We start from the raw sequence: 23,786 nt of genomic DNA on the forward strand, positions 1-23,786 counted from the left end.
TAACTCAAGACTCCTAGTAAGCTGGCTGAGCCCTGCCTGTTTGAGCCCTGTGTTCCCCCTCCAGCATCCTTATGTACCTGGTCTTCCTTTCCCTCTCCCTCTCACCATTCTAGACTTCTTTCAGTTTCCAGACAGGGCCACCTGCTATATCCTGGGCCTTTACACAGGCCACTTGCTTCCTGTGGCTTAAATACTGCCGCCCTCTGTGACCAACCCCTACTTTCTCTACAGCCTAAATTATATTCACTCTTGAAGTCTTAGCATAAATACCTTTTCCTCCAAAATGTCTTTCCAAGCCCTAGATTAGGCAAGGTCCTATTTCTGTGTACTTTGTACTTTCCCTAGCAAAAGCAATTGTAATTATTTGTCTGCGTTCCTCATTGACCGGTACATCCTGCAAACGATAACCACGTTTGTCTTGTGTGAATGAGAGAACAAAATGTTGTTCTGGGTGTACTGTTGCTGTCATTCGTGTGTTCATTTCTTCCCTCATTCACATGAGTGTTTACTGAGCTTTATGCCGGCCACTGTGCTAGGTATGGGAATGTAGTACTGAATAAGACAGATAAGGGCCTCGCTTCTTGGAGCTTACAGTCAAGTGGACGAGACAAACAGTAAATAGGATAATAAATAAGTGTATGATCAGATACTAGTAAGTACCATAAAGACAGTAAGGTAGGAATATGTAAAATAATTGGGTAGTAATTAGGAGGGCTAGGAAAGGCCCGCCTGAGGAGGTGAATTTGAACTAAGACTTGAATGATGAGAGGAAGCCAACTAGACAAAGATCAGAGGGGAAAGGACTCCAGGCGGATGGAACAGTCTTTGTGGTGTCGAAGCAGCTGTGATGGGGGAACATATCGGCTGAAGTGATGCAAAGTAGGAAAGGAGTCGTGGGAGGCTGTGGAAGGCTTTGTGCTCATGAGTGGGCTGAAGGCCAAGGTGGACCAGGAAAGTAGCCACTTGAGTTTCAGAGAGCTTGTTAGGTAGTCGACTTGAGGCAAACATCCTGGATCCAGTAGAAAGACATGTGACACTTCTTTGATCAAGGGCAAGCATAAGTGCTGATTACATGATAGAGTATACAGTTTTTAAAAGCTTCCTAGGAATGTTTTACATGTCAGGGACCATAAACTTGTATGCAATTATAGTATGCCCATATAGTAATTGCTGCCTGATACCACTGCTCAAATGACACATTTTATAACTACTATTTTTGTGGGTACAGAATTTTATTACTTACAAAAGAGCATTATTATGATAGGTTTAATTCTGAAAAACAACATAAGATCCCCAATATATGCTGTGCAGAAAATGTTGATGAGCTGTATTTTTAATCATCTTTCACTTGACTGAAGTTTTGTGAAAAATGAATCAATAATGGAGAAATCACGGGTTGAAGGGATGCTCAGATAAGACAATGCATGTAAAAGCACTTAGAATTATCAATGTTCTTACAAGGTATAAGGAATTATTACTGTTGCTAACAACTAACTCTTTTTTTTTTTTTTTTTTTTACCAAATACTGGTCCTGACATAAGATACAAGACTAAAGACTGGATGTCTTGACCCACATGATAAAATATCCAAGGCCAAACACCTCTTTTCTAACCAACATCCATGTAAATTTTATTGATAAACTTACATGTATGTGGTACATTCTTTTATTTCAGGAAACAGTCATTGAGCTCCTACTATTTCATAGCTAGTCCTTCAGTCACTCTGGAGACAAAGCACTGAACAAGACAGACACAGACCTTGCCTTCGTGGAACCTAAAACCTAGGGGATGATGAACACTGAACATCACATAGGTGAAATAATGATCACCTCTGCTTTAACAGTATAACTACATTTTATAGATGGAAGATATTAAAAGTAGATGAATGCTTATAAGGTGGTTTAGTATATTCTGAATGTCTAAAGTACATATTTTTGATTCCTTTGAACCAACTTTCCAATGTGTTTAAGTCTCCCTGGAATACTTCTTGCCCAGCCGCAGTTTCTCCCACTTGAAGGTGGTGGTGGGCCAGTCTTGTGGAATCTGGTACAGGGGATCCATGTGATGTGACCTGTAAGAGCTCAGGCTGTCTGGGCTTGACTTCCCCCTTCCCCTGATCGGTAAATGTGGTTACTATGTCTCTGACTTCATTTCCTCCTCTGCAAAATTAGGATGATAATAGATTGCTATGAAAATGAAATGGGATTATAGGCAGTATGTTTAGTCAGTGCCTGGCACATTGTACATTCTCATTGAATGTCATGGTTACCGTCTTCCTGCCTGCCTTCTCCATTCTCGCTGTTGTTATATAATCTTCTCTAGTTCAGCGGCACAGCAGTCTCAGCGAAGTCTGAAGTGTCGGAAGTTTTCTGAGATGTGATAATAGTACTGTAGGGAACATGTTTTTTGACAGTAGTTCTATAAAGTTTTGAGAGCCTCTGGTGGGTGATATGTCATCTTCACTTATTACCAACTCTCTCAAGAGCTTGTAACATTTTTTAATTGACTGTCTTTTGCAGAACTAAAAAGGGGACAGTATTGTTTTACAATATGCTACCCTGGAATAAAACACCTTTTTTTTTTTTCTTTTTGCCAATAAGCCTGGAGTAAGGCAGGACTGTTTTATGTAAGTAAGTATGCTAACAAAATGACCACCTAAGAGAGTATCTTTCAAACCTTTCTGAACACAATTAATAATAAAAAAATATTTTATATCAGATCAGGTTTACATATACATGTAAACACTCAAAAGTCTGAAACTGAAATAAAGTTTCACAAAACAATACATACCCTTACTACTGTAATGCAGCATTTTCTGTTCCATTTTATTCCATGCCATCCCATTCCATTCCTTTACATTTTAAGAAAAAAGACCAATGGTTTGAAAAATATTGATCTAAGAAATCGATGGATCTAAATTAGAATGGGGTCATGAGTTAAGAAGAATTAAGTGGGATGAAAGAAAACCAAAACAATAATTCGTGAAGATCTGTGCATCCCTGTGTTCATGACAGCACAATTTACAGTAGCCAGGATATGGAAGCAACCTAAGTGCCCATCGACAGACAATTGGATAAAGAAGTTATGGTTCATATATACAATGGAATATTACTCAGCCATTAAAAAAATGAAATCCTACCATTTGCAACAACATGGATGGACCTAAAGATTATTATACTGAGTGACATGTCAGACAGAAAGATGAATACCATATGATTTCACTTATATGCAGAATCTAAGGAACAAAAAGAACGAACTAATCAAAAACAGACTCACAAAAACAGACTCACAAATCTGGTGATGACTAGAGGGGTGGAGGGTTGGGGGACTGGGAGAATGGGGTGAAAGGTTAAAGAAGTACAAATTAATAGTGATAGAGGGTCACAGGGATGGGGAGCAGGACATAGGGAATGAGTTAGCATTAATGTAATGGCTAGGTGGAGAGCCAGAGGAGAGAGAGCAATTAAGGGGATCGTTTATAAACTATATAAATGTTTAATCAATGTACTGTATAGTCAAAACTAATAATAAAATTTTTTAAAAAGTGAGATAGTCTTCAGCTCCACATTTTAATTATCTTCTCGGTAATCATCACTATCTCCTATGCCATAATCCACCCTCTCCTCTCTCCCCCGCCACAAAACCAAAAACAAATAATAAAACACTTGATATTTAGCTCTTTCTACACTTTTACAGAAGTTAGCTCAATTTAGCCTTTTACAATTTGTAGTCATTTCTATTCCAGCAAAGTGGACGGCTGGATCATCATTAGGATAAAGAGTCAGTTCAGTGCAGCCAGAAAACCTTGCTTCTTTCCACCTCTGGCTTTGTCATTATTCACAGGTTCACCTGTCTTCTCTGAGTCCCAGCTCAGAGCGGGTGATAATATATATATTATTTAAATTAATAACATCCCTCCTTCCATTTCCTCCCCTCAGGGTTGTTTGAGAGCCATCCGAGATAACATTAGAAATTATTTTGTAAACCGAAGGGCTCTTTTCAAATATGAACACTATTGGGCTGTTAGATTCTTTATTTGTAATTCTTACCTTCTTTTAAAAAATTCCTTCTAGATTTCTCAGTTGAATACACTGATTGCACTTTTGCTGGGAGAACTTCTACCTGGAGATAGGCAGAAGATCATGACAATTTGTACCATAGATGTCCATGCCAGAGATGTGGTTGCAAAACTTATTTCTCAGAAGGCAAGTTTGTAAAGATTTCATGTATTTTTTGTTGTTTCCTGAAAGTGGTGTTTATCATCAGGAGTATGTCTAAGAAAGTAAGTTTTGTGTGTGTGTGTGTGTGTGTGTGTGTATTTTAATTAGTCTTGAGAAATTACTTGGGGTGAGTTTGATTTGGGTTATCTGAAATATTATCCTCATAAGAGTTTTCTCAAGTGATATCCCAAAGAGTTTGCCAAGTCAGGAACCTCTAATCCAGATCATTCAAAAAAATTAACCCAGGATGGAAGAACCATGAGAAGTAACTATGTTTATTTCTCTGTCTTCTGGCTTCTCTGCACCTAATCATCTTGGTTCATTGGCCAGTGGTTATCACCTCTGTGGCTTACCCAGGCAATAGCAATAACATTTATGTCATTTAAACAATCTCTGTGTGCCTCTGGTTATTTTCCTTTTGAAGAAAGAAATGTTGGTCACCTCTTTTCCTTTCAAGGGTAAGTAACTTTCTTTAAAGAAGTGATTTTCTAATCCTTTCAATGTATTAATAACCTCTTTCCTAATCCTATTAAAAAGTCCATGAGTCTCTTAGATACTGGCAGTGTTTCATGTGAAACAAGAATTTTCTAACACCTTTTCCAAAATATATTCCTGCTTACAAATGTCAGGTATGCTTGTCTACTGCCCAGCGTTGATATAGCATGCCCATCACCTACTTCCTCCAAGTCCCCGTTGTTTTGGGGGGATGGTGGTACTAAAACAAGACAATTCCTTTCACAATTTGAATGCACATATGTATTGTGAAATGTTTTTTGTTGTTTTTTCTAGTTTTTTCTAGTTTTTTCTCAAGTTATTATAATCAAAGTGAATTTTAATTCTCTGCTGTACAAAGTGCACCAAATGCTTCTTTGTGTAAGCCATAAACTTGAAACTACTTCTTGATCCAAGTCCAGGACCATTAGTGAATAATGTTCTTTAATTGCTAATTCAAAACTGATTTTTGCAAAACACCACTTACCATGTATTCTCATTTTGATAATGAACCACTGATAACTACTCTTTGAATGTGACCTTGTACCTTCTTACATATTTTATTATGTTTTCTCAGTGGTGACTTGCTTGTAGTAGGATAAATTATGATTAAAATATGTCCTTTATTTTTTACTAAAATAGATACTTTGTCTAATCTCCAATTGTCTGATACACATAAATATGCAATATTGAGACATGTAGACATCAGACAAATTAGTAGACAATAATTTTGGTAATTTCAAGTAATTCCCAAGAAATTCTAGGATTATGTGTATCTTAAAGAGACTGGAATTATTTTTTCAAATTGGAAGAATGGATAGAATTGAATAAGATAGGAAAGAATAGCAACAACAACAAAAAAAACTTATTTGATTTAATAAAAAAATGAAGTGGGAAATCTGTACTAACAGCAGGCTGGTTTTAGAATTGACTTTGTTGAAAGTATATTTACTTTGACATTCAGAAATTATGGAGTATACCATTTTCATAGTGTGTTTTTTCATCTGATTTCAATGATATAAGTATAAGGTTACAAAAGTGATCAAATCACTTGGGGTGATTCATTAAAAGGGAAAAACATTGCTTAAATAAACTGATATTTTACAGTAAAAGCCTTCTTAAAATGAAGATTTTAATTACATACATTTTTTTATAAAGTATTCAGCTGTCTACATGCAATTACAGTCTGCAGTAGCACGTAAAAGATTTCCTTTTTGTGAGATATTTAGAACTAAAATGTGAACTAATAGAGTTGATTAGATTAATAGATTAAGCCTGTTGCCTCAAAATTATGTGTCCTGTGTGTGATGATCATCTGATGTTTTTAGGTTGTCAGTCCCCAAGCTTTTGCTTGGCTGTCTCAACTCCGTCATCGGTGGGAGGACACCCAGAAACACTGCTTTGTCAATATTTGCGATGCCCAGTTTCAGTACTTCTATGAATACTTAGGAAACAGTCCTCGACTAGTGATCACTCCTCTAACTGACAGGTAACAATGAGACTTGAGTTAGATGGGAAAAACAAGCCAAAAAAGTCCCCCAGCACGGGTAAAGATGCATGAGATTGGAAAGAAAGGAATGAGGGAAAATGATGAACAAATTGGAAAACCATATGAAAGCAGTATGTAAATGAACTAATTAAGTAATATAGTGAACGTTGATTTTAGTTAGAAACAAATGAAAGAGAACCAAATTAGAGAAGCAGAATTTTGGACATTGTACAATACGCAAATCACGAAATCATGGTCAGATTAATATGGTTCAGGCCAGCATGTTTGATCACTTAGTCTGTTCTCTCTGGTTATCTATGGCTAATATTCTGATATCAGGATTTGTAATCACCTCCCCCACTGAATCCTTTTATGGAAGTGTGAAAATAAAAATTGGCATATGTTCAAATTCACTTTTTTAAGTGTTAAATACTCTTTATTTGATAATGTACATAAACCACACTAAAATGCCTTTAAGTAAAAAAGCAACAGTTTAGATACAGGGAATTTAATTAAATTGGCATAGTTAGGACCAAAAAGATAAGGTGGACATTGCCACCTTATCTTCAGCCCTTTCCTTTTTAACAGGCCAATGAACACAACTTGAAACACAACCAAGTCTTGCTGTTCCATGAGACAGCTAAGGGATATCCTCAGCATTTAAACATATTAATATAACCAGTTACATAAATCTAAATGTAAAACCAATCTCCTACAGGTTTTCAGATGGCATTCACCATTTCTATGAAAAACTATTACTAATTATGTCCAAAATATTACTAATTATGTCCAATCACAGCTTTCAAAGGGGAAAACTGGGATAGCACTCACGGAACCTAAATCACCATCAAAGTTCAAAAAACTGATCATATTCATTTAGCCACAAGCCAATCTTATTTAAATCAGGACTGCCCTAAAGAAATGTTCTATCAGCCATTCATGATCTGAATTCTGGTGTATGAGATCAATTTAAATATGGTACACATAAAAGAAAGTCATGAGACATTTCTGTTTTGTAATAAATAAGGCAGTGGCCAACTATTGTTCCTTGGTAGCTTTTTTTTTGAGATAAGCTATCAAGTCTGCCCTTTCTCCAGACTTCTTAATGCCAGCAAAGATCATTTTTGTTCCAGGGATGTACTTCTTGGGATTCTCCAAATACTCCATCAGCATCTCCTCTCCCCAGGTGATGCCTTTGTTCTTGTTGGCATCCGTGTAAGAAAATCCAGGGGCCTGACCTGTCTTTCACCCAAACAGACTATGGAGATTTGGCCCAGTCTTGTGCTTTCCTCCCTCTTCCACAGTATAGCACTGGACACACTTTTGAACAAAAATTTTCTTGCCCTTCTCAACATCACCCATTTTTATACGCTCACAAACCAGTCGTCTTGCTAAGTGCAAGGACACGCCGGTCCGCACCTATGTACCAGTGTCATCAAATTCATTTTTGCAGGAGTATAAACAGTGAAAGGAAGAAAAGAGGGTGAACATAGATGCATTAAATTAGCAGATACTTAGGAAGCACCATGCTAAGTACTGTTTAGCAGATACTTAGGAAGCACCATTCTAAGTACTGTTCCAGTGTTAAACAGGCAGGATTTCTGCTCTCAGGCTACTTTCTAGTTGAGTGTGGCATGTGAAGTGAAGAAGAACGATAAACAATTTTATTTTAGGTGGTAATATATGTTATGACAGAAATAAAAAAGGCCGATATGTTAGACAGTGTATCAAAGGGAGAGGCTACTATTGTAGATTGAGAGGACTTTTGAGGTAAGACCTAAATAATAACAATGCACCTGCTATGCAGACATCCTGGCGCAGAAAGTTGCAGGCAGAGACAAGTACAAAGTTTCTAAAGTGAGAAGGATCTTGACCAGTTCAAGGGATAGACAGGAAACCAGTGTGGTTCAGGTCTGTCAAGGGAGCCAGGGTGGCTATTAAAATCTCATTGCCACTTGACTCCAAATAAATATATACACATGGTCAGAACGTTATAGAGGTAAGGATGTGTCATACTGATGTGAAATCCTTTGTTGGTATTTAACTTCTGCTGAATTTCTCGGTGAAAGAAAGCACATTTAATCCTGGGCATTCATGGAAGAAAATTACACCTTGAGATTATAGAAGTGTTCCCCATTTTCCAATATCACTATACTGTGCAATTTATTTGGGGAGAAAAGTATAGACAAGTCTCAAATATAAGTCTACAAAGCCGGGTTGCTCATGAGGGTGGTCCCGGAGGGCTGGCAGGATGCTCACACTGGCTTTGTGATTGTTCTTAACCCATTAATCTGCTCATGATTTCATCGTCGATAAATTGTGCAGCTTCTGTAATTGTTTCTCTAACTCCGTTCTCTTTAATGTGCCTCTAACTAAAAGTTAATGCTCACTATCTTAATTATGTAATTTATGGACTGCTTTTGGTGTGAGAAATTAAAATTTGTAACAACAAAATTGCTTGAGAATAGTCAAAAATGCAGATGATAAGAGTCTACTGTATGTGTGCTGTTGTAAATAGAAAAGAGGGAAGGGGCGACACAGGGTATAGGACAGAAGGGTAAGAGGCACTTTAAAGTTTATCAACATGTGAGGACTAATAGCTTATTAACTTTTTAATTAAAAAATCACTCCGTGGTTTATTTAGAAGATAAAGGTGAATGTTCCTTTTGATAGTGTGATGGTTATAAGACGTTCACATCATGTACATTTCTTTTGCCTTTCATTCTATGGATTGTTTCCTAATTGTTTACATTAACACAATGGTGACTTTCAAACACTTTCATTATGTCTCGTTTGATGCTGATCTTTCCTTTGTGTGGCAGACGGAGCAGATAATGTCTCCTTCTTACGGATGTGGGCAAGTTCAGAGACTTAGGTTGTCAACCAAGTTGTCACTGAGAGACTTGAGCTGGAACACTGGTGGATTGGCGAGGAGGGTGCAGGCCAGCTGCTATTACAGAGACCCAAAATATAATGGCTTCAATAACACAGAAGCTGATGTCTTACTTTTCTAACAGTCCAGAAGGGAGTGTTTCCAGGCAGTATAAGCTGGCAGGCATCCAACATGCTAAACATGGCTTCCACGTGTGTTTCAGCCAGCAGGAGAGGGGAAAACATCTCAAAGGAGTTTTCCTAGATTTGCAAACATCATTGCAGCACATAGTACATTGGTTGAAGCTTGGTTACTCCTGGCTGGAGGGCAGTGGTAGGGAATGTAGTCTGCAGCATAAAGGTGGCCATATGTCCACTCAAAATTTGGAACCACCAGAAAAGACTATTAGAGGGTAGTCTCTACTCCATAAAGAGTTGTGATTCCTAGTCCAGGGGTCTTTCCACTTCGTATTTATTGTAAGGTGCGCTTAAACATGCAATGGCCATAAATATAGAAACACTTTGCATTTTCAAAACTAATTGCTTCTATCTGCATAATATTTTGAATCTTTTAAGGCATTTACCTTGGGCTTTCTTAACATATCCCTACAAGAAACCTCATTTTATGGAGGAAATAAAACGTTGATGTCAAAAAAACTTATTTGAGATTAATATTTGATTATTGGCAAATTAGACACTAGTCTCCATACTTATGAATTCTATGTATATATCTTTCCACTAGATCTGCTGTCTGTACTAAGACAAAAATAATTTCTAAGTCAGCAGAAACCCCATGTAAGGTACTTGCTATTTGTTTTTTTTCTTTTGCAAATATTAAATTGTGTCATTGCATAACTTTTCTCAGTCTAAGAACCACTGAATCTTTCCTGCAAAAATAAGTACTATCATAATCTAAATGCATGTAGCAACACATTCAAAATGAATTCCTAACATACAGTTTAATAAAATTGTGTCCGCATATTTGCTTTGTACTTTGAAATAGCTACATATTATTTGCAGACTATGTATGTATGTATTTACATTCTCATTTCAGTGTGTTCACTAAGTAGCAGTTTAATGAAGTCAATGTTTAATTCATTCATCATCCGAGATTTCCCTTGTGTTTTTCTTTTATAAACAGTGATTCGAGATGTCGTCTGCCATAGTTATAGTATCTTTAGCTAGCATATCGGCAATTCAGTATATTGCAAATCAGGTGTTATTTGTATTCAAATACACGGCTCTTAGGAAATGAGATAAGACAGATAAAGCAATACATTTTTCTCTATTATCATTAGACAACCAACCTAAAAATAAATTTGATATCAATTATTATTCAGACATTTATTACCGTGAACAAACCAGAGGTATATCAATATTTTGTGCTACGACATTCTAGACCTTGACTTTTGAAACTTAAAAAAAAAAAATTGGGTTGCCCTTAATGTTTTCTAGAAATCTCATATTAGACTATAATATTTGTGTTTTCTATTGCTTAAAGGTGTTACATTACTCTCACTCAATCACTTCACCTAACCATGAGCGGGGCTCCAGCTGGCCCAGCTGGTACAGGGAAAACTGAAACCACCAAAGACCTTGGGCGTGCCCTTGGCATGATGGTTTATGTATTCAACTGTTCAGAGCAAATGGACTACAAAGTAAGTTGGTTATACAATGATGTATACTAACAAGGTTATTCATGATTTGGAAGGATTCAAAATAATATCGTTTCAAACCCTCTCCTGTTAAATTCTTAATGCTTCACCCCATCATTTAGTCCATAGGAAATATCTATAAAGGATTAGTGCAGACAGGAGCTTGGGGCTGCTTTGATGAGTTCAATCGAATTTCTGTGGAAGTTCTATCAGTGGTGGCAGTACAAGTGAAGATGATACATGATGCCATCAGAAACAGAAAAAAGAGGTGAGTGACATGTGGCTTTTCTTATTGCTACAAAAAGAAAGAGGAGCAGAGGATAATGCAGTAAACTTCACCTTCACAGTTTTTGCTGCCTCTCCTTGTCTCATGAAATGGATAAAATAACAGAGACTGGTTAATTTTGAATAGTTATTTTGAATAACCTCCCATTCTTTATTAGTGGTTTTAAGTGTTGAATAACAACAAAGATATATTATTTTAATAACAAAAAATAAACACCGTTTACAATGGTAAATATGGTCATCAATTCTCACTCTTGATCTTACTTGACCTTCTGGCAGCATCTGGCACAGTTGATCCCTCCCTTCTGTGTGACTCACTTTTTTTCACATGAGTTCTAGGGCACCACACCTTCCCGATTTTTCCCCACCCTCAGGGCTGTTCTTTGCTGGTTTCTTCTCATCTATAAATGGGGAAAGTATAGCACCTCCCTTAGAGATTAATGATTCAATGTCAAGCCCTTTGACAATCGCTTGACACACAGCGGGCACCATATCAGCGTTAGCTATTTTTTAATGTCATTTCCTGATCTATCAATTTTTAATGTCACAGTCTTCAATTTTTAGATTTCTTCTTTCTCTCTTTATATTTGTTCTCTTGGTGATTTGACCAGTCACATGGCCTTCAATACCATCTGTGTGCTGCTGGCTACGAGCTGCCCAGGCCTCCCTCCCTTCTCCGATATTTAGACAACACCATTAGGACATCTCAAGGCTCCACTCGATGTCTCTCATATCCAAAATCAAAATTCTTGACTTTCTACCAGCACTTGCTTTATTAGTTGTCTCATCACAGTAGATTATATCCTCACATTCTTCCGGTTACTTGGTCCAAAAACTTCCCGAGTATATCCAGAACCTAACCACTTTCCAACACAATGACATACTCCAAAAGATAAAACATGACAGAGTTTGGTGGTATAATTTGAGAAATAAGCGTTATAGTACACAATTGTAATCTTCTTTTAATATTTCAGGTATACAGTGCAACCTCATTTATCTGGCCTACCCATTTATCCCCCATTTACTAGGATATTTTGCTCAGCTAGGAACATTTTGATCTTCTCATCATAAAAAGATTATCTAGCCCCTTGAAACTGAACCTATTGTAGAATTTGCCGGTTATTACAGATACAGGTGCATATTTCCACCTTCTAGAAAAGCTCTCATGGCTCTGGGATACCAGTTTCCTAGGACTGGACGGCTGCTCTCTCACCTGTCCCTGCTCTAACGCTAGGCTCCTTCATGATTCCATGAGTTTTATTAAATTCTCTTTACACTCGAGGATTTAAGAGATGAGACCATGCCTCAGCTACAGAGCCTTGCAGCATCTTGCTGGCTGTACCTTTGGCTTTCGGTTATCCCTGCTTTCTGCAGTGGAAGAGTCAGTTACTGCTGCAATAACCTCCTCTCTTTCTGTCTCCCTTATGTTCTAGGAATGAAGATTTCTCCATTCTTACCTTGACTATACTAAATCTACCTTCTCTTCCTTATCTAATACCCAAGAAGCTTTAGTCCTAAAAAATGTGGCTGTCTCTTTTCCCTCCCTGTTCTGTGGTATAGGCCCAACTCCTTAACTGCTTCAGCTCTCCCCTGTCTCAACAACAGAAGAAAGCCTTATCCTTTGTCTCATTTGCCCCACTTGAAAGTTTCTTTCTACTTATCCTTCAGTTTGGCTCCTGCAGCCCTTTACCATTCTGTTGCCCTGACCATCAATAGCCTAATTGGGCCCTTGCAAATCTTCCTTGAAATCTTTCACTACTTCTCCAATGCCTTCACATGATAATAGCAATAATCATAGCTGACATCTGCTGAGTATTTACCATGTTCTAGACATTGTACTCTTAGGCCTGTATATACCTAAACTCTCTTAATCCTCATATGATCCAATAAGGTGGGTGATAACCATTATCCCATTTTTTAAAAAAATTAGATGAGGGAACTGGGACATGCCTAAAGTGATACAGCTGGTCTCAGAATGCTCATTCTAACTCCAGAGCTAGCTGTCATAACCAGAGTCTGCTTCTCTGTGGTTGTCAATGGGTATTTGTTGAATAAATGGGAGGAGGAAAGGGAGGGAGAAGGACAAGCAAATAGAGAAAATAAAGACTGAACAAGGAGTCCCTTTCACCTCTTAGCCTGGGCAATCTCTTTCTGTGCAGTATCTCATTAAAGAAATTGCAGCCCTTGTCGAAGGCAAAAATAGCATCACCTTGTATTAACTATTAAAGTCATCAAGTCCTCATTTTTACATGCACCCAATGGCTGTGCTAAAATATAAAGTAAATCTTCCTATATTTGTAATTCCTCTGGGGAAGGGAGTGCATTTTTAATAAATGTGCTTCAAAACATATTCAAGATATGTGTGATTATGAATTTTAAAGAAAATTACACAGAATAAACAGCTTCCTAATAACGTTTGCATTTGGCAGTGGTTTGCATTTGTCGATGTGCATTTATATTCAAAGAACACATTTAATTTTATCAACATTCTTTTTCTGGTAGATTTGTATTTCTTGGGGAAGCTATCACACTGAAGCCATCAGTGGGAATATTTATAACCATGAACCCAGGATATGCTGGTCGAACAGAATTACCGGAAAATCTCAAAGCTCTTTTCAGGCAAGTGTGATGCTTTGCGGTTTAGCATCTGGAGCACTCATGCCACCTAACGTTGCTGGTTTGCACTGTTAAATGTTCATTCGTTTTTTACTTGAGGATTCCTGTGGAAAAGCCCTGATTCTTTGGGGTTGCTTTATGGAGAAAACTTTCACCATGATAAATTGACTCTTTTGAAATAGGAAACCAGAATCAAAATCATTACTTGAACATCACATGGTACATTTGAACATTTAATACTGACTCTTTTGTAATGATATTTTTATTATAAACATAATTTTCACAAATTATAGAATATTTGGAAAATATAGAAAAGAATGCAGATAAAATTACAGCTTCGCCACCCAGAAATAATGATTGTTATATTTTTTTCTAGTCTCTTTTATAGTTCATATTTTATGGAGTTAAGGCAGTAGGTTAGGCATGGTTTTTATTTAGTTCTTATTTAATGTTTTGACATAAGTAGTTTATCATTATTGAATATTCTTTGGAAATGCCATTTTATGTTGCTCCAAAATAGTCTCTCGCATGGCTTGTTCATAATTTTCTTAACCATTCCCAATTGTCTGACATGTAGGATTAGTGTTTTTCTTTTCAGTTTTTTATGATCATAAAATAGTAGGCCATAAACATCTCTCCACATGAAGAGTTATTCTTATTTCAGATTATTACCTAGAATAGATTCCTACATGTAGAATTACTTGGTGAATGATTAAAATACTTATTGATGACCTGCTTTCCAAAAATATTGTAGTCATATTTACACTTATTAGCAGTCTGGCAGAGAACCTGTGCTATTACATTTGAATCGGTTATGTTTACCTCGTATTTTAAATCAACGTTGTTCAGGTATAGTTTCATACAATAAAATACACCCATTGAAGTGTGTAGTTGGTGGAAGCACTACGACAATCAAGATATGAAATATTTCTGACACCCTTGGGAGTTCCTCTGTGCCGTTTTGAAGTTAATCCACCATTCCCTTGATGTGCTTTCTATGACTTTAGGTTAAATTTGTCTTTCCTAGAGTTCACGTAAATGAAACCGTATGTACGTACTCATTTGTGTTGTTTTTCTTTCCTTGAACGTTATGATTTGGGGATTTTTCCAAGTTAGAGCGTATCAGTAGTTCATTTTCTTTGTTGTTGATTGGTATTCTGTTGTATGCACATACGATTTGTTTGTCCATTCACCAGTTGATGGACATTTAGGTTGTTTCCAGTTTGGTGCTATTATGAGTAAAGCTGCTGTGAACAGTCATGTACGATCTTTGTGCAAACATATGTTTTCTTTTGAGTAAATATGTATGAATTGAATTGCTAAATCACATGGCAAATGTATATTTGACTTTATTAGAATTTGCCAATATGGTTTCCAAGATGATTGTATCGTTTTACACCTTCACCATCAATGCATAAGAATTCCACTTGCTCTGCATTGTCAAAATGTGGTATCGTCAGTCTTTTTAGTTTTAGCCAATCTAATAGATATATCTTTATGGGTTTAGTTTGCATTTCCATGATGGCTAATGATGTTGAACATCTTTTCATGTAACTTACTGGCCATTCCCATAATATCCTTTATTAAATACATATCTTGCAAATGTTTTTCTCTCAATTTATGGCTTGCATTTTTATTTTCTTAATGGTGTCTATCAAAGATAGAAGTTCTAAATTTGATGAAATACAATTTATGAATTGGTTTTATGTTTTTTTTCATACCCTAGTTTAAGAATGTCTGATTTGCCTCAGGTTGCAAAAATTTTCAAATATGTTCTAGAAGTTTTATAGTTTTCATATAGATTTTCTCCTTTTTTCTGTTAATGTACTGAACTATATTGATTTTTCAAATGCTAAACAGTTCAAATGCTAAGCAATTCAAATGCTAAGCAATTCAATATTGCATTCCTGGGATAAACTTCACTTGTTTAGGAGATATCATTTTTATAGGTATTGATGGATTCAATATGCTATTATTTTGTTAAGGATTTGTACATCTGTGCCATGAGGGATGTTGGTCTGTAGTGTCTTTTCTTATAATATCTTCATCTGGTTTTGGCATCAGGGTAATGATGACTTCATGAAATAGGTTGGCCAATGTTCTCTTCTTCTCTATTTTATTAAGAATTTGTGTAGGACTGGTATTATCTGCCCCTTAAATATTCGATAGATTTAATTAGTGATGCCATCCGGGCCTAGATTTTTCTTTGTGAGAGTCTTTTTAGTACTAAAGTCAGTTTCTTTAATAGATATGGGGTCACTCAGATTTTTAATTTCTTTTTAAATTTCTTTTGATAATTTGCATATTTTAAGGAATTTCTCCATGTTATCTAGATTGTTGAATTTATTGGCATTAATTTGTCCATAATATTCCCTTAGTGTCTGTAGCGATGTCCTGAAGTCCATGTCTGATATGAGAAATGTATGTCTTCTCACTCTTTGCATCCTTGATGAGCTAAAGGCTTATCAGTTTTATTTTATAGGAATTCTTGAGTGTTCACAATATGTATCTTCATTGGCACTCTGCCTTCAAAATAAAATATTGCTTCACATGTAATGTAAGAACCTCTGTATTTTTCAGTGTGATTTCTTTCAATTGTTTTAAGCTTGAAATTTGCTTGTCCATCCGTCTATATATTTAACCATATTTTGTGTGTATTTTCTTCTGATTTTTATGGTGTTACTTTTTGAATGTGCTTCATCTGTTAAGGACTTATTTTGGTAGGTAATATGAAATGAGCATTTAAACAGAATCTTTTCCCTAATAGTCAATTATTCTAGCATCCTTTATTGAATATTTTCTTTTCCTCATAGAGTAGCTTTTTCTAGCATAGCAATTTTATTTTGTCTATTTTTCTTGGAACAAAATTCTAGAGAATAACTATTCTAGAAATAAATGGAATAATTATAGAATATTTTCATTTGAAAACTATACATCTTTACAAAATTTTTTGCATTTGTAACCCAAATTCATCTCATTCATGTTATCATTTGGGTCTTAAAATTTGAAATTGTTTTGTAAAGTTTTCATAAATTTGGTTTAATTAAGTACAGCATCATTTATGTTGGGGTGCTGGTACTTCAAACAGCAAAGTTTGAAGGCCAGTTTGGATGACGGAAATAATATTCATGAGTGGAGGCAGTATGCATGAGCCTTAAGAATATCATGATTCTACCACTTACCCACCATGTGGCCTAGGGCATGTGATTGAACTTCTCAGAACCTTAGTCTGCACCTCTGTAAAATACAGATAAGAGTAGCCACCTCCTTGACTTGTGAGAATTAAGTGAGAGAGCATGAAAAGCTTTTAGTATCCTATATGGCAGGAAGAAAGTGCTCAGTAAGTATTAGTTGTCAATATTAATGCAAGTACCAATTAAGTGAATTTGCTAGCCTTGTCTCGTATTTACTCTTCATCTTGACTTCTTCTGTCATGTGCTAAAGAGTAAAAAATGTGGGAAAAAATGTGAGGCCAGCTGAGATAGAAGTATGTATTCAATAACATAGATCCAGAGAGACTCTGGGTAATATTTAGGATGAAAAATGAGATATGCCTGAAGCAGACAAATTATATTTACAAAAACAGGTGGATAAATATTTAGAATGTACACTTTATGAAGTCTAAAATAATGAGCTCATTTACTTATTTATTCTGACTCCTCTTTTGCACTTAAGTTGAGTAGAACTTTTTCAAGTGTTGCCGTTGCTAGCAGTTGTCTTTGGGGAGGACTTTTGGACATGCCCCTCTAAAAGAAAGGGGATTTGAAAGCTATGTTTTTATAAATTTTCATCTCAGAAGTCTGTGTAAGCTGGCCTCAGGCAGTGACGTACTAGAGACAGCTTGTCGGAGCTGACAGTTAAATTTTCATGGATTTTGTGAGGCGGGTTGTTAAGTACGGCCACTAAATTATATAAACTTTTGATTAAATAAATTGTATTAAAAACAAAGGTGATAAATACTCAAAACTGAGTATTGTCTAGGTAATGTCTTTTCTGAATATTTATGCAATGAGATTATCTATGTCTGGTATGCCGGTGTGGTGGCGTGCTGCCATGCGGCTCTCCCCAGCTCCATGTTTTGTGTTGCTAGATAGACATCAGCCATGCTGGAAGTATTTATTCCATGGAAATCAGCAAACACTACACCCACACTTCTCCCCTTTCCAGACTTTACATCTTTGTCTCTGTATCCAGTAACTAGTGGACAGTTTTCAGTTGAAGTGAGGGGTCTGTGGTTTGACAGAGGTAATTGTGACCTGCTCGGGAATGTCTAGAATGTTGGTATGAATTAAGCACTTGATTTCAGCAATTTATACTTATTACCTTATCACATTTTTAAACTAAATTATATATTTACTTTTCAGACCCTGTGCCATGGTAGCCCCCGATATTGAGCTAATCTGTGAAATCATGTTGGTTGCTGAAGGTTTCGTGGATGCACGTTCATTAGCCCGAAAGTTCATTACGTTGCACGCACTGTGCAGGGAGCTCCTCTCCAAGCAGGTGAAGAGTCTTCTGTTACTTTTTCTTGGTTTTTATGCCCCATTAAAACAGCTTTTGAAATATGGGTACTGGGTAATTTATTATTCAAATTTTAATTAGACACAGGAATAATTTTATATTTTCCATACACTTTCGAAAATCTGTAATTTGTAGTTCTTAATTTTTTTCTGAAATTAAACTTGAGACATTTTAAGTCTCATGCTTAATTTGTACTTAATACAGGTTTTATCAACAGGCAATGTGGTTTTCTTTAAACCTGACCAATGTTATCACTGTAAATGGAATTTTATGATGCCTCCCATTCTTTGTGAGAATATTATTATCTAGTGAGAGAAGGTTGGAATATACATGAGTCAGGTAAAGTTGATTTTCTGGAGAAACAGTAAGAAATGTTAAACTGAACTTTTATCATTTGTTGATAATCCTTTATTTGAAAGTAGAATTTGCTTTGTTTTTTTTTAAACTTTGCTCTACAATTCCCAGTCTCTGAAATGGGTCAAACTTAACTATTCTCTGTTTTCCAGTCATTAGCTTCTGGCAGTTTCATTTACAGTTGCTGGTGTGCCACATAAATTACACGTGTATCAGCATCATTATTTTTAAACTCAGTTTTTTAGCCACCTTTGACTTCGGTCCTTTGATGACCTTTCATTACTTCCCGCTGACGTTATTCTGCAGCTGTTCTAGGATGAAAGTATTAAAACACCACAGTTATAACCACACAGTTACATGCATTGCCAGATGTACTCATTTTAAGTTATCCGTTGCTGTGGGAAGTTTGGAATATGAAAGAGAAATTCATGTTGTCATTTTAATAACTGAGTTTACATTCTTGGGGGGAACATAGCAAATTTAATAATATGGAAGATGTTTATGACAATGTTATATGCAAAAAACAGCATACCAAACTGTGTGATCTATAATTGGCATGTGTTTTATATTATACTCTGTTTCACACACACACACAAAGTGACTGGAAAATACATTGTGATTTTTAACATTTGTCTCTGGCTAATAAAATTGTATTTTTATTTTTTTCCTTGTTCTTATTTATAATATCTTTTTTCCATGAGCCCATTTTAATTTTATAATGGGGAAAAAGAAGAAAATAATGTCATTGACCCCAGGAAAAATGGAGTTGCAACTATATTCATTCCTAGTAGTAATATTTAAATATTTAGTGAGCATCTACTGTATCCAAATAATGTTTATTTATGATGATGATAAAGGGGATAAGACTCAGAACAAATGAAACACTCAGATTTATGACTTCAAAGAATTTACTTAGGAGATTCAGTTTACGTGAAATAAAAATTGGAATAAAATGGAGAATGAAAAGATTATCCTATTAAGAAAGAAAGAAGCCAGTCTTTATTGAGCAGGTGCCATGTGTTATCTTTTGAAATCTTTACAAGAAGTCTATAGATTTGCTATTATTAGTTTCGTTTTACGGATAGGGAAACAGAATGAATTGACCTGTCCAACATCCACAGCTAACAAGTGCTGGGAGCAAGATTTGAATTTAGTTCTTTCAAATTCTTTCGAGGACACCTGTAGCCACTTACAAGAGGAAGGTATTGAGAGGAAGGTAGAATAGGCAAAAAAAGTTCGTCAACCCAGAAAGATGTCATAAATGAGACGGTGGGGAGGAAATCTGGCCAGGCTAGAACTGCTGACTTGGGAACACAGTATCCCGATAATTTTCTAAGCTGTGGGGGTGGATTAGAGAAGAATCAGTGAACATTGTTGATCAAAGGAATGACATAATGAAAATGGTGGGGATTGTTTGAGCAGTGGTTTGCAGTGTTTAAATGTTCAGGAGACTCACTAAGTCCTCTTAAATCTGTGTCCAGAATTTCTTCTGCATCCTCTGCTTTCATATTGTTACTGCCTTGACTTAGCCCCCTCCCCAGTCTCCCTGGCCTCCAGACTCTTGTTCTTACCCCCCTCCTTCCTTCCTCAAGCCTCAATCTACTTATACATCAGCAATTTTCAAAACTCTTTTTCTATTGAGACTCAGTACACATACATATGCACAACCGAAACAAAAATTTTCATGAAACACTTCTTACCTTTATTTGCAATGTGTTCTGGTATTCTTCCATTCTGTTTTGTTTTATTACCAACTAAAATGATGGTTAAGACCCACTAAATCGACTTTATTATCCACTAATGGATTGAAGGGCATAGTTTTATACATGTATATATATTGTTTCACTGCCCATAAAGCATTAATTCATTTTACTCCTACAGCAGCCTTGTAGAGTGGGTAAATACTTGTATCTGCCTTTTTATAGATGATGATGCTAAGGCTTGGAGGGGTTAAATGACTCTCCTGCAGGCACAGCTGAGAGATGTTTGAGAGACGTCTTGTTAGTATGTGGATTGTAGAGGAAAGGCAGAGAAGGCCAGGCAGATAATCAATCAGTTAATTCAGCTTACCTTTACTGAGCACCTGCCCCCATGCAATACATCCTGCTAGGACCTAGAAGACAAAGGCAAATAAGATACCGGTTCTGTTCTCCAGGAACTCAGAGCCTGTGAGAACTATCTTCCTTAGAGATAATGTAGAAGTCTCAAAGAGGTACTGGTTGATAATTGAATTTTATTTAATATGGTTTTGATTGTATTAAGTGCCAGCATCAGGGCTGCAGCATCCAAGAAAGTAAAGATGAATAATTAGAGCAATTCAAGATATAGGCCTGGGAAGGCGTGGTATAGCAGGGCTGTTAGTGGACAGCTGGAGGAACGTGCTTGTGGCTGGAGGTGAAAACGTGGAAGTGGTTGAACTCCTGAGTTAGCAGGATAATTGAGAGAAGAGCAAGGAAGGTGGATGGAGCCTTGGGCAAATGCGGCAACTAAATGCTACTACGAAGAAGAGATTTGCTGACAGGGGCAGAGAATCGGGTGAAAGAAGCAGGACGATGCTGAAGGGACATGGATTTCACAGTTTCAAATATAACTTGAGAAATATAACTTCACGTCATTAAAGCATGTATTTATCCGAACTCCTAGCTTTCGGCTTTTACTTCTGAAATGAGAGCCATTCCCTCATAAAATTTTTGAGAAAATATGCCTGTGTTTTGATTTTAGGATCATTATGATTGGGGACTTCGAGCTATTAAATCTGTCTTGGTTGTAGCTGGCTCCCTGAAACGAGAAGATAAAAATAGACCTGAAGACCAGGTAATGCAGTGCTAATATGATTTCCATTGCGTGAGTAGCAAAATGGCTTCATACACATGAAAGTGTGTACCCGGATGATGGGTCATGCATAGCACGATTTTTAAGAAAAATAACATCTATTTTTAATGTAGAGTATTTTGAGGACTGGCATTTCTTATATTATAAAAGATCACCAGTATTCTTGAGTGAAAGAATATGGGCGTAGGAAAGAAAATGTGTAATTTTATAAGCATTTTTGAAATGTCAGCCACCAAAAAAATATTTCGGCAGTCATAATTAAATAATTCAGTAGTCACTATTTGATTTCTTCTGAAGCATGTTTCAAAAATCTGAGTTAGGTTATTAATCCTGAAAAAGTCAGTGGAAACATAATCTAATGGAAAAAAGTATGTCCATTTCATAGGATGTAAGATGCACATGAAGAATGGGACAGGAAGGTTGATTGCCTAAAACCAGGGAAATACTTAGTGGGCTTTTCAGAGCTTCTAGGGAATTGTCCCTCCTAGGAAGAAACAGCCACATGTCCATTTTTTCTGTTAAATTAGTGAGAGTAATGGCTATACAGATACAGCACTACGTATACATGAAGTGTGCTTAGATCTGTTCCTGTGAGTTTCTTTTTATGTTAAAGGATATTATGTGATTTTCTACTTGTTCAATCTTTCTCTTCCTCTCAGTCACAGTTCATGACAGGATCCAGATTTTCTTGCACTTATTCTCCTGCTCTATTGTTGTTGTTGGAATGCTTACCTTTCTGTAAAAGTCATCCTGACGTTCAAGTTTCTGCTTTTAAAATTGGAAGCTTTCTTTGGTTTTCAGCCAATATAGAACAAAAATCCAAACTGAAAATAGTTGTGTGTATTATTCTGAGATTCTCAGAGTATTTTGAACAAAACGATCTAGTGGGCCTGGCTAATTTATCTCCTGGAGTTTGAGAACTAAGGAGAGAAGGGCCTCAAATCCTTTCTCAGGATCAAAGGAGGTGTTGGTAGGGAAGGTACAGAGTCCCCTTGATGACTTCGGTCTGAGGATGTCCTGGTATCTGCAGAGCCTTTTCATGTTCTCATAAGTGACCTTGTAGGCATTTAACCTCCCTATAGGGAAAGTTCATTAGATAGAATGCCATCCTAATTAGAGAACGGTATCGATTCTCATGCTTTAGATAAGAGAATTAAAAATAATATCTTTAGTTGTTTAGGTGGTCGTTAGACCCCATTTGGGCTTTTAAAATGAAGTGTTGCCCTCTTTTCTGGTTTATTTTATTTTTTAAAAATTTATTTAAATTAGTTTCAAGTATATAGTATATTGGTTAGACATCTATATAGTTCATAAAACGATACCCCCAATTGCTCCCTCCCTCCCCTATTCTCTTTTCTAGGTGCTCATGAGAGCATTAAGGGACTTCAATATGCCTAAGATCGTGACAGACGACATCCCTGTGTTTCTGGGCCTGGTCGGTGACCTGTTTCCAGCCCTGGACGTGCCCCGGAGGAGGGCGCCACACTTTGAACAGATGGTCAGGCAGTCCACCCTGGAGCTCCGCCTGCAGCCTGAGGAGAGCTTCATCCTCAAAGTAAAAGGGGCATTTACTTGCCATGGCAGCCCTTGGGCTGCGCAGTGACAATAACTGTAGTTAAGTGATAACTGAACCAAACGTCAACTTATATATTACACCAACTTTAATATACTTTCCTGCATTCTAACATGGCAGTCTTCATGAAAGTAAATATAAATATTTTGTAATCCCATTCTGTGAGAAGGGAAACACAGGTCTGATTAAGTCACAGTTTTACATGTAAGCAGACTTTTTGTTAGTTTATAGAACTTCCTGGTTCTTCTTGGTGACATGCACCAAAAGTTAATTTTGCTCTTTTCATTCCAGTTTAGAGAAAATTAGAAACAAAATCATTAGTGCATGCTTTTAGTGGGGAGAAATTGCTACATGTATGACATCATCTGACTTATTAAAGGCATGTGCATATGTGTGTTCAATCTGGGTGTAGTGGATACATGGATGTTAAAATAGATATGTAGAGTGTCTTTTAGATATTTTAGAGGATATAAGTCATTACTCAATTATAGATGATGATTGGCCATATACTGCTTTGTTCAACACTTCGAGAAGAGTCACTGGTTTTATAAGTAACCCCTGCCAGGTACCCTGTACTATTATTTTCCAGTGATTGTCTTCATTCTCACTTCTGTGTTCTATGTCGGAGAGCTAGGAGGAACTATATTTAACCCTTGTCATCTATTTTAACTTTCCTGGAATATACTGTTGTCAGTGGGGCTGGCTTGGGTTGTAAGGAAAGAGTTGGGCAAAAATGGATAGTGGGTTTTTGTTTTTGTTTTTTAAATCACAAACTCATGAAAGGAAACCAGTGACTGGCTGTTGGGTTTGCAGGTTGTCCAGCTGGAAGAACTGTTGGCCGTGCGGCACTCTGTCTTCGTGGTTGGAAATGCAGGCACG

At 36.6% G+C, this 23,786-nt stretch overlaps 1 protein-coding gene and 1 pseudogene across 1 annotated transcript in view; one reads left to right on the forward strand and one right to left on the reverse strand.

The window, feature by feature from the left end:
* The window catches only part of DNAH11 (dynein axonemal heavy chain 11), a 270,126-nt gene that overhangs the window by 92,413 nt on the left and 153,927 nt on the right, over window positions 1-23,786 (forward strand). The window contains 9 exon segments of the mRNA XM_025046892.1: window positions 4,073-4,204; window positions 6,040-6,200; window positions 10,573-10,729; window positions 10,849-10,994; window positions 13,514-13,630; window positions 17,992-18,130; window positions 21,224-21,316; window positions 22,695-22,889; window positions 23,721-23,785. Of these exon segments, the coding sequence (XP_024902660.1) occupies window positions 4,073-4,204; window positions 6,040-6,200; window positions 10,573-10,729; window positions 10,849-10,994; window positions 13,514-13,630; window positions 17,992-18,130; window positions 21,224-21,316; window positions 22,695-22,889; window positions 23,721-23,785 (1,205 nt within the window).
* On the reverse strand, window positions 7,081-7,652 carry LOC102878483 (annotated as a pseudogene).

This window comes from Pteropus alecto, unplaced genomic scaffold, assembly GCF_000325575.1.
Source record: "Pteropus alecto unplaced genomic scaffold, ASM32557v1 scaffold21, whole genome shotgun sequence".
Taxonomy (NCBI): Eukaryota; Metazoa; Chordata; class Mammalia; order Chiroptera; family Pteropodidae; genus Pteropus; species Pteropus alecto.